Consider the following 12,380-nt stretch of genomic DNA (forward strand, 5'->3'; position numbering starts at 1 on the left):
GTGTACTACAATAAATTCAAGTTTCTTATTGTATAAGGTATAACCAAATGATAAGGCAAACTTGTAATTTTAATCAGACTTATATGTATTCTGATACACCCCTTTTTGGAGGCTGTGCCAAGCTTTTCTGTATCTTACTTGGTCTGTATGTCACAATTTCAAAGCGTAGCAAACTTTATAATAGTTACCATAAAGTCCGTCCATTTAAAACATGCTGATTTACTCCTTTTTTTTACAACAATTTTTTATTTCATACAATCATCTAATTTTTAGAATACTGATTCCCAGGACAATATGGTACAGTGTTATAAGCAAAGCTTCTATATAATCAAGTCCTTAAAATGTAGTAAGTCCTTAAACAGTATACTGTATTTAAGCAGTTTTTCCACAAATTCACTTAACTTTTATTTCGACTTTTATATGTTTATATTCTGACTATTTAGTTCTGACACTCTACAAGTGTTAATGTTGACACACAGAAAACTGTCCCGAAAGAAAAAAAAGGGTTTTCCCCATCTCTTTTGAAGAGATTTTCTTCCCCCCTTCCCTTTTTCGGGAAAGAAAAATATGACGTCACTGGAGTCTTGTTCCTCAAAATTAATACAAATTCGGGACAGTTTTCTGTGTGTCGTGTTCGTTTGTCCTACCATATCTTTATTATGTAACAGACTAAATATCTTTCTTTTTATAACAATATATGCTTGAAAAAATATAAAAAAATAAATTAGCAATAACATTTATTACATAACTTAGATACAAAATATAATATTTACACGATAAAATTACATAAAAAATATAAAACAGTCATACATGAATTGAAAGATAAGACCTTTTTATTTTTACAAATAATAAAGCAGTCATTGAAAGGACAAAAATGATAGCCCAAAAAATAATCTTATAAAAATAATTTAATAATATGACAAGCAGCTAATTCTTAAAATATATTCTTATCAGGGATAAGGAATGGAAAATAAGTGAAGTAGTTTTTTTAAAGAAAAATTCGCAGATATTAAAATGAAAAATTACAATGAAGAATCAGTTTTGTTAGCCCCGAAAGCTTAAAAACTGGTATTAATTTTACGATTTTCATTTTAATATTCCTGGAAAATTCTCTGTGACACGATACCATTCTATAAATGATTTTTCAGTATGGCTGAAAACCGGTTCTAATCCAGCGGATATCAATCGATTTTTTAGCCATACTGAAAAAATAGTTCTACAAAATTTTGACAATAGGCAATATCTTTCTAAAAATTCTTTTATTTTAAATAAAATAAATTTTATGATTGTCCATCCCTTATCCCTGATCAAATGGCTGGAAGATCGCGCCCATGAAAAATGTGTGAATGCCTAAAAATGGAAGCATACTGGTAATAAAATGACAAAACGCATGAATTATCGTTTTTTCTTATCATACAGACACATTTTTATAAATGTTTTTTTTAGTTCCTACATATTCTTAAACATATAAAATGTGTGTATTTTTTTAAAGCTAAAACAAATGTAGACAATTTAACGTGAATATGTGTTTTGCAAACAAATAAAATAGAAAGTTCCATTGAATTTTTTTCGGGATGGCTGGCGTATTAATGGCCTGCAAATGTGTATTTGTTGAACTTTTGACAGTAAAAATTTTAAATTTATAATTTTCTTTTCTTCTATAGTTGATTTTTTATCATCATACATTTCTCATTTGTAATAGATTATTTCAAAAAATCAATGCAGAATAAAATCCAAAAAGAAATAAAATTGTCAAATTACCAACTATAAACTTTTGCAAGCCGTTAACATGTTTTGTCAGCCACCCAAATTGTGCAACAAAATTTGCATATTATTTTTTAAGCATAGGGAAATAGTGGAAGAAAAAATACATTGTATTTAAACAAGTGAATATATTTACATCAAAGCCTTGGTCACAATTCATGTAAAAAACTTTTAATTCTAAAAAAATGTTTTGTCAATTTAACGCAAAAAAGTCTTTTTTGAATTTCTTGTAGAAAAATTTATATTTGTGACCATGGCTCCTAACAGTATTGGCACTAGAATTTTTCTTTTTATTTACATTTTTCTTTAAGATGCTTAATTTCATCTTTTTATTATTTAATTCATAAAAAAGTTTTATAATTGTTTATTGGTAACAAAAAGTACTTTTTCACTAATAGCACTTTTTAAACAATTCAGCCCATCAAAAAAAATGAAGCAAAAGAGACAATTTTATTAAAATAAAAAATGGGATTTTCTTAAAGTTGTACTTGTAAAGGCAGTTTTTGTGATTGCCTTGAGATGCTTTTGTAGATCAATATTAGATCATTCTTAATAATGGATATAAACAAAAAAATTTCAAAAACATCAAAAATTTGAAGAAAAAAAATTATCATTTTTTTATGAAAAAATATTCTGTTTATATCCATTATGAGTAGTGTAAGCTACTCCAAAATTCATGCAGTTCGTACGTCTATCATTTAGACGGAAGGTTCGCTGATACCAATGACACCGCAGGCCACCCTACCACCAGCATTTCCAGTCTTCAAGCTTCCATCATTGCCTCCCTAAAATAAAGATATACGTTTGTTAAAATTTATAAACACACCATATTAAACAAATAATGAAATGTCTCATTACATATTTTGGCAAAATATTTTAGTTAAAGAGGAAAAAAGGAAAAAATAGAAAAAATATATTACTTTCATACTAATTTAAATACAAATAACTCCCCCTCTAGACTGTAGGGGCTCTATAATGGGAAAGAAAAAGACCTAAAACCACTCTAAGAGATATATTAGACTTTTTTGAGAAGCATATAACAGATAGCAGAAAACAATTTTTTCTTTACTGTAGACATATTTCCTCACTTAAATTTTTATCATTCATGCCCAGTATGGCTTCGAAACCGATTAATATCCACTGGATTAGAACCGGTTATCAGCAATACTGAAAATCATGTATAGCATAGAATTACATACAATTTTAGATTTAATTTTATGATTTTTATTTTAATATTCCTGGAAAATTATCTGTAATACGATTCGAAAAATAACTATTATTTGGATTAACAATTGAAAATAATATTTTTCAAAATTTTTATCTTTAAAAGCAGAAAGTCATGTATACAGGAAGAGGTCCATAATATTTACTAAGATTGTTAATCTATCCTAATATATAAAGTAATAAGCTTTTTTTGTCTGTAGCGAAGGATCTCGCTAACCGCTAAACCGATATAGTCCTCCTTTACGATGTAGCTACATATTGGTTTTGGGATGGTTTTAGGATATTCTATTTTTATGAAATGGCTGGGTAGGTACGGATTTAGGCTATTTTCCTGTCTTCCACCTTTCTTCGAATATAGAGTCCCTAGATGCTAGGGGAGCATTCGCTAGTAAATGATAAAGAACAATCTTTTTTAGGGGCTCTTTCTCTTAAGAGGGCGAGGATATCCTTCACCTAAACAGTCATAAACCTTCCAAGGACATACAGAAGCTTCGCTACACACAAAAGCACACTACTTTTAATAATGAATACAAAAGTATTATAATTTGGATCTTAACTATCGTAGGAGAATTATCAATACAAATGATATTTTCCATGAACCAATCCCTAAAATCCCCAGAGCAATCAAACACAACGAAACAACACATTTGTTATGAATTTTGTCAAAATCTGTAAAACAAAGATAATCATATGTGCTTGCAATGAAGTAAGAGTTTTGCTGCTTTGATAGCAGGCATGCTCATTAGATAGAGAATGAGCTGTAATATCACTTCCCAAGAAGTTCATTAACGTGTTCTGCCATTTGTTACCTTAAAAACTTTGAAAAGTAAGATTGGATCTTTATTTGGTATTCCACATACAATTTTTATGTATATAAGGGGTTATTTTATTTATCATAATTGGGAGTAATTTATCGTTCATTATCCAATCTCTTAAGATCCCTAAGCGATTCTTTCAATCACAACTATAGCGTTCTATTGTCCAATAATGTTCTTTTTACTGTTTTGTTAGGTAACCTAATCATAGGCCTATTAGTTATCATTTCTATCTCATATCATAACGTTTACTAAACTCAGAAATGTAAAGACAAGTAAATGGATTAAGTATTAATAGTAAAATGTGTTTATTGACCTCATAGACGTCCTAGCGGATGGGAGAGTGGGGGTGGGTATAGGGGTGTTTATTTCTCTAAAATTTGGAAACCCTCATTTTACCCCCCTCAAAATTAAAAAAAAAACATTATATTATCCCACTCTCAATACTTTGATATCCCAAATTTTAACCTATTCCCCACTCAAAAAAAGCTCGGTTGACTTTTTTGTGTGTTTTTTGTTATTTGGAAAAATACACAATTCGATTGTCTTCTTAACAATTATGCTTTATTTCACTTTTTAAAAAATGGAAAAAAATCAATTGAAGAGTAGGGGGCATGAAAATAAATTTTGATTTATTGATTTTATACTAAATTGTTGAAAGATTCAATAAAATTCCCAAAATTGCTAATTTAGTTGTAACTTTTTGGATAATTTAACCTTTCCTACAACCGTGAGTAAAACAAAGGTCTCGAATATTTTCTGCATATGGAAAATGAGACCAAATTTCTAACGATTATCATTTACAATTCCAAATAGGAGAAAAATTCTGAAAATGGTATTATGTTTATGTGTGCTCTGTTGTGTTGCCCTTCTTAATTGGGATAGGGCGCATTTTGTAACGTAGGTATTTTAAAACACTAGATCATAAACTAAGCTTTTCTATATATAGTAAGTGCATTGTTGTTTTGACTTTCACCATTCAAATTGGTGGGGTGTTGTGCAGTAAGATATATAAGTTGGAAAGAACTTAAATGTTAGAGGGAGATTTGAAATCTGCATCAAATTTTCAGGATTTTTTTTTTATAAAATTCGTTTTTGTATAATTCTTTATCTAAAAGCGGAAATACAATTTAAGTTAATTAATTTTGACATCTGTGATTGGTGGATGGAAAACTATCTGCGCTCTGATTGGAGAAGCTTAAGTGTCGTACATCAATCAACCAATTAGAGCGCAGGTAGTTTCCAATCCACCTTTCCTATTGGTCAAAATTATTTAACTTAAATTATATTTCCGCTCTTAGATAAAGAATTATACAAAAAACGAATTTTATAAAAAGATCCTTAAAATTTGATGCAGATTTTAAATCTCCCTCTAACATTAAAATTCCTTCCAACTTATATATCTTATTGTGCAGTAATCTTATGGAATAAGACAATTGACGATAAATTGAAGAAAAATTCCCAATGATGAATATCAAAAATAATTTTGTACATTAAAATTATTTGTTACAACTAATAAGATAACATGGTTATTAAACTTACTGGGGTAATTTACAGTCCCCTCCCTCCCCTACAAATGAAGTTCTAAGTTTTTTTTCTTAAAATCATTTATGTTAATTTTATATTAAAGAAGTACAAATCAGAGGGAAATATAAATATATTTGAGGCTTCACACACAATATATACATGATCCAAATACTTATCCTTACTGAATATTACAGCCTTATAAAACAAAAATATTTATGGGGAGAAAGAAAGATAGATAAGAGAGAGAGAAAGAGAGAGAGTGAGAGAGAGAGAGAGAGAGAGAGAGAGAGAGAGAGAGAGAGAGAGAGAGAGAGAGAGAGAGAAAACTTATACTCTTTGTTTCATTTTAAGTATTTCAACAGAAATCCAAGTATTTTGACGACAAATATATATGTATAGTTTAAAATCTTTTAGGTCAATTTTAGATTAATATTGTTCGGATCATTTTGTAACTTTTAAAATTAATTTTAAAAACCCAAGCACCCTGTATTTGTATGCGAAGCTGTCAATACTTTGTATGGTGTAAAAATGCCCTATATGGAACTTTAAAAATGCATATACATAAAAACAATGAAATTTACTACACTGAGAAAATACATATGATTTATTTATTTTTTTATCTATCTATCAATCTATCTATGCACTCACCCTGCCAAGATCATCAGTGCCAGCATGAACAACAACGCCACGGCCGAGGATAGAGTTGATACCATTGAGAGAGATATGACGGTCAGTCACCTCGAAATTAGCGACACCATAACTGTTGGCCTGCACAAATAAATTTATTGTTAATTGATATCTTGATAAATAAAGTAAGAGGACCTCTTTCTGTCTTTGTTTCTGTCTGTCAGGTGAACCAATATGGTTCTCCTGTTCTTTGGTTCTTTGATATGGTTCTTTGAAGGGTATCTCTAGTTTTAAAAGAGAAATCACCTCTATATTAAAATACTTCCCAAATTTTTTTTACATTTTCTTTTTAGTATTAAAATTTATTTATTGCTGCATAAAACAGTCTTCTAAAATTACTTATAAATATTTTCCTGGCCTAAGCATTTTGTCTATTCTCTTTTAAGAATATTATCATCCTTTTTTATTGTCCTAAAATCTATCTAATATATTTGTGTAATATCTCAATGGGTTCCAGGACAAACGCATGAGTCCCAAACGCAGGAGTGGACAAACGCAGGAGTGTTAAAATATTAATTTAATTAAGTATTTCTGTACAGATTAGGTTAGGTTAAGATATGAATGTACAAATAAGCCTCCCGCAGGGGTTAGGCATTTAAAAATACCTAACAGAAGGTCTAAAATAGGTTGGTTAGGTTAAGAGTCCACTCCTGCGTTTGGGACTCCTGCGTTTGTCATAGGACCTCTCAATGTTTAGTCTATGTATGTATATTATATCTTAGTTAAAATAAATATTTAAATGTGCATACCTTGATGTTTCCAAGATCTCCTACGTGTCTGCTAACATCATAAGGTGCTCCGTGAGATACCTAAAACAAAAAATAAAGTTAGAGTACTTCAAATTTGAATAATTAGGGTACTACAAGATATACGTAGATTTAGTTTACATTAGGGCACATCAAATTAATCTACTAAAATGAAATATTATTGTTAGGGTTCTTCAAAATATACGTTTTCTTTACATTAGGTCACATTAAATATATTGACTAAAGCCATCGAGTGCGCCATGTGAAACTAAAATAAAATATTAATCTTAGAATATAGATTTTATTTAGATTAGGGTACATCAAATTTATCTACTAAAGTCAGATGATGTTTCAAGACAAGGAAAATTTTGTTTAACAAACTTTTTTATGTAAAAATCACTTTTCATGTTATTTGTTTTTTGTCCTGTTTAAATTATAGTATAAAACTGCCTTTAAGGACGTGTATCTGATTTTTATATTAACTTTTTTCACTCATAAAACAATATGAAAGTAATTACTAGTGGATTTTAAAGATTCATGTCATCTCAAAGCTAGAGGAGCATTTTTAAAAGCGAAGCTTTTCTATAATTAGGGTCGGTCCGTCCGTCCGTCCGTCCGTCCGTCCGTAACGGATAGCTTTTTTCGTTAATTTAGGCATGTTAGAATTGTCCTATCGATTTCAAATTTTTTATGGTGATTCCTTTAGCAGTTAGGTACGATTTAGAAAGCGTAGCAACTCTATAATCATTACCAAAATGTCCGTACGTCCATTTTAAACATGATGATTTTTTTAAAATTTTTTAACATCAAATTTTTATGTGATCTAATTATCCGATTGATCTGATTTTTGGTATATTGATTCCTGGGACAACAAAGTATAATGTAATAAACGAAGCAACTCTATAATCAAGTCCTAAAAATGTAAGTATGTCCATAAACATTATCCTGTATCAAGCAGTTTTTTAACAAATTTACTCACAATTTTGCTTTGACTCTTATACATTTATATTAGGATTATTCAGTTCTGAAACTATACAAGTGTTAACGTCCGTTTGTCCTACCGTTTCAGTGCTTCGCTTTTATGGATGTTGTCATCCTTGTTGTTTACAAAATTTTATTATCTATCTATTAAAATAAGCCTTATATAAAGCAATATGATCTTAATAACTGGTAAGAAAGTAGCACTTTTTAGTTGCACAACTACTCTATAAGAAGTGTAATTTCCGTAGTCTGTCCTTAAAGTAAATAAATGACGTATCTTTCATCATTTTTAAAAGAATCTAAGAACGAAAAACAAATTACGTACTACTTTTCTAATACCTACCAAATTTTGCTTTTACTTTCGAAATGTGCTTTTATAGTTCATTTTCTGTTTTTTACTGTAAAATACACTACTGTCCTATTTTCATAAAAAAAGTAATAACTAGTATTGAACTAAGATTCGTGTCATTACAATAGAATATAAAGTTTCATTTTGTCAAAAAACTTTTTGCAAGGTTTTGCATAATCTAGATCATTATTCATTAGAAGGTTATCAAATATAGGTTTCAAGAATGAGAATAAGTGTAAAAAACTTTGGATACCAATATGATTTCCAATAAAATGTACTCTTTTATCCCGGGCTTAGGAACATTGTTAAGACTAAGGTGTTCTTCTTTCATTTTTTTGGTATTTACGTCACTACAGAACAACAATAAAAACTTAAGCTAGTTTTTAAAACAAGTTTTTTGTTTAAAAATAGTGGATAGTTGATTTCAATTCCAAATGCCAAGGCATGTGAAAAGATATTTTGAAGATACCCCTGGGTATTTACATAAACCAGGTATTAAAATGACTACGCGCGCTAGTAGAACAATTATGGTTATAATATATGAACACCTGTCATTGTGATATCAACATGCAAATTTTCTTTGTTAATTGAGATACATCTTTCTTGTTATTCTGTGCGCAGTGTTTATTCATTCCAATATAGATCATTTTTATTTTAGCTGTTACTGCAATGAATGTATATGTATAGATGTATAATCCAAATAACTACCTATATTCAGTGTTGGGGATCCTTTTTTTCTGCTAGCAAATTTCTTGCTGCTCTTTTGTAGTGATTAGGCTGTGTTATTATTTCCAACGCTATTGGCTGATAATCAAAGAACCAATTGAAATTCGACCCAGGGGGATGACATACAGTTATTTAACCGATTCCCCCCTCTATTGTTTTATTTAAATGTGACTGTAATGAGTACTCCATGTATTTTTATCCAATTTTTATTGCGGGTCAATAAGAAAGAAGGGGGCAAGGTGGTTGTTTAATTTTTTGTTTTGTTTTTTATTTTGAAAAAGTCTGTAGAAACACAACAAAATGTATAATTATTAAAATAATGATGAATTTTTTGCCTAAATGTTTTAAATTTGAAGGAAATGTATCAATGTATATCAAACAAGCCTTATACAGTGTTTTTTCAAAGCAGCATAATTATTCTTTATTATTTAGCTTGCACAGGGTTGTGGCATGGGTGCTTGCAAAAGTTTCTTCGGAAAAATTTATGATTTTGCAACAATGTAAAAACTTATTTTTTTCTGCAACCTTTATGCAACATTACAAGGTGTGTCAGTGTTATTATTATTTCCATACACACACACAAACACATCCTCAAAATTTTTTGGGACAAATCTCATTTTGCTCCCCTAGCATCTAAAAAATCTGTTTTTAAAGAGGATTACGGGGACCAAAAAAAGAGCCGAAAAGTGTTTGATGCCTTATATTTTAAAGTAAAAAAAATGCTATAAGATCAATATTAAGGTTCCCTTAATAGAAGAGATCAATCAGCTCAGTGGTTATCTTAAGAGGGTTAGACATTAGTATTTTTAGGTCACAAATTTTGATATTCTACCATCAATTCTAATTACAAACAAACAAACACAATAATTAAACAGAAATAAACAATAGTAATATATATATCAGAGATTTGAAGGGATAAGACAATGGCCGATAAATTGATGTCACCCGAAATGATGATGCACAAAATTACCCCTTCTGTAGATTACAATTAGTGGTTGAAACGTTTGGACACTCAACTAACCAATCAAATTTTAATAAAATTACCAAAGTTGTTAAGCTAAAGAATAAAAACCGTTATTATAAAACTTTGGGGACTAGTGTAACAAACAGCCCAATCACCCCTCTCTCCTGATTCTTACATAAATATATGTTGTGGCTTTCATTTCATGTTGTTCTCAACTTTGTTCTAAATATTGAAACGGATATAGAAAATTTGAAATAGGTATTTAAAGTTTCGGTTTTTAGTAGCGAAGCTACTCTATAATCCACTTTGTCTGTCGGTCCGTACTATATAAGGTTTCGTGATTTCTTTCCAACTTATTTAATCTTGATTTATGACAACTTAACATTTGCTCTTTAAACAGCTTTTTTTGTATTTTCATTCAGGATTTTCTTGTGCTTCGCTTCGCTACTTGTGGAAGTTGTCACCCTTGTTTACTAATTGGAATCTTTTGTTTACATGAAATATGGATTGTAAGAAATTTTTATATCATAGCATGAAAGGCACTAACAAATAAACCTAAAAAAGTTGCAATCTGGTTTCTAGAAAGGGGTTTTAGAGTCCCAATTGAAATAAATACCCAAATCTAAAATTTGCATCCTTCCAAAAAATCTTATTATTTAAAAAATTAAGTGACCCTCAAACCTTTATTTACGAGAGTTTTGCAATAAGCACCTCCTCACTTTATATTCTTTATTCTTGGTTTGCTCTCAATTTTATTATTATAGGACCTTTTCGTAAATGTAGATGAAAAACTTTTTAAGCCAGGCAGTCTTTTAAGACCTCTGAATTGATATTAAACTCTTGTGCCTTATAAAAATAAGAGAGTTAACTTAGTATTTTTGTTGTTTGAAGGCACAATATACAATTAGTGGTGTGCACAGTGTTTTAAACATTGAGAGGGGATAAAAAAAGGGATAAGGCAGGCATCCCAAAGTTTATTTTATTGACCCCCTCCCAACACATATAAAAATGTTTCAGTTAATATTAACTTTTACCCAGCACTTTGTGTGAAGTTCTGTCTTTGATAGCTGAACGTGTTTTCGCTTTTCTTCATTATTTATGAATACAGAAAGTTAAAAATCACAATCGTTCACTAACTTCTTCTTTAAAAAGCAAGATTGGTCTATATCAGTTTTCTCTGATGTTAACATCAACAATCTGCCATAATCGTAACATATAAACAAAATTGCCCCCGAAAAGTCAATATAAAAGTTTTTAATATCAACTATGTACGTGTTCTTGAGCAAATTTTATATCAAATTGAACGGTTAACTCCTTATATGATATCAGGGTGGAAGGGGACATTGGATGGATTGTAAATTACACTGGTACCCAAAGTTTTATAAACACTTTTTGGGTATTTTAATTGGTTCCAAACTGGAATATTATTAATCTCTGCATAATATACAAAAAGTCATATTTAAAACTTTGTCATTGAATTGCTGTTTTATAATTAAAAATACATAGAAAAATCATAGAAAAGGTTCATAGGTTTAAAAGAGAAGTTCTTTTAAAAAAAAATAAAATATTATTTTTAAAAAGCCTATTTTTTTATCTTGTTTATCTATAGCTGTCCTTTATCTACTGTCTATCTTCCTGTCTATCTGTCTCGCTATCTCAAATATCTATCCACCCAAGCAAATATGAAGAAAATGTTTGTTGAAACATATTTTCATGGTTCCTAAAAAATTGGAGCAAGCACAAGAAATGTAACATTTTAATCAGACCCATTTGACATGCGTTAAATTTACCGAAAAATGGGCCCCCTAAAGTTAGCCTAAATGCAACATATTGTGTAGTTCCAAAAAATGATTTAACAAGAATAATACACATCTATAGAAATGAATCTAAAAGATACTCAAATACAGACTTATAGGATTTTAGAAGAGAAATTGACTTTAATGGAAAGATGTAGAATATAATTACTTTAGGGTGTTACGGGTCGTGTCAAGTGTGACGTCATAAAAATACATCTAAAAGGAAGGACATGAGAAGAAGTGGGAAAGGAAACCATAAAAAAGAGATGAATTTAGACGTATCACCTTACTTTAAACCAAAATATAATAATTTGTTGTAAATGAATCGTGTACTACTCTAAACATAGCAAATTTGGTCACCGAGGTATAGGAACCAAAAAAGTTAGACATACTAAAAAACGATTAGCTCCCTTTAATTTCAATGTATAGAAAGGGGGGGGGGGATGTTTGTGAATTCATTGCCAATCACTGCAAGAGCTAAACGTTTTTGAGGCATTAAAGACGGACATATCATTATTGTACAGCATCATTGTTTTAACAAAATTTGTCTTAAAAATGTTTTAAAATGTTGCTAATTTGAGACAGCGAGCCAGAAACTGTGTTGCGAGCATAGGTGTTCATATGAAGCAACATAATTTATAAAATTAATGGTTTAATAAACAGTTTAATAAATGACACATATTATAAATAAAAGTATATCAATAAATATCAGATTTTAAGATTTTGTATGCTCATAAAATTATTTAAAATCTTTAAACATGATGTCTGTTCAATCTATAAATATTTTATTAGAGTACCTTT

The 12,380-nt window shown here is 29.7% G+C and overlaps 1 protein-coding gene across 1 annotated transcript in view; it reads right to left on the minus strand.

The window, feature by feature from the left end:
* Nucleotides 1–724: 724 nt before the first annotated feature.
* The window catches only part of LOC145314542 (uncharacterized), a 124,393-nt gene continuing 112,737 nt past the window's right edge, over nucleotides 725–12,380 (minus strand). The window contains exons 10-12 of the mRNA XM_080154502.1: nucleotides 6,767–6,826; nucleotides 5,979–6,098; nucleotides 725–2,549 (exon numbers count right to left, since the gene is read on the minus strand). Coding sequence (XP_080010628.1) covers nucleotides 2,463–2,549; nucleotides 5,979–6,098; nucleotides 6,767–6,826 — 267 coding nt within the window. The 3' untranslated portion in view covers nucleotides 725–2,462. The remainder of the gene's footprint in view (nucleotides 2,550–5,978; nucleotides 6,099–6,766; nucleotides 6,827–12,380) is intronic.

Source organism: Acartia tonsa, chromosome 3, assembly GCF_053477335.1.
Source record: "Acartia tonsa isolate MP-2025a chromosome 3, ASM5347733v1, whole genome shotgun sequence".
Lineage (NCBI taxonomy): Eukaryota > Metazoa > Arthropoda > Copepoda > Calanoida > Acartiidae > Acartia > Acartia tonsa.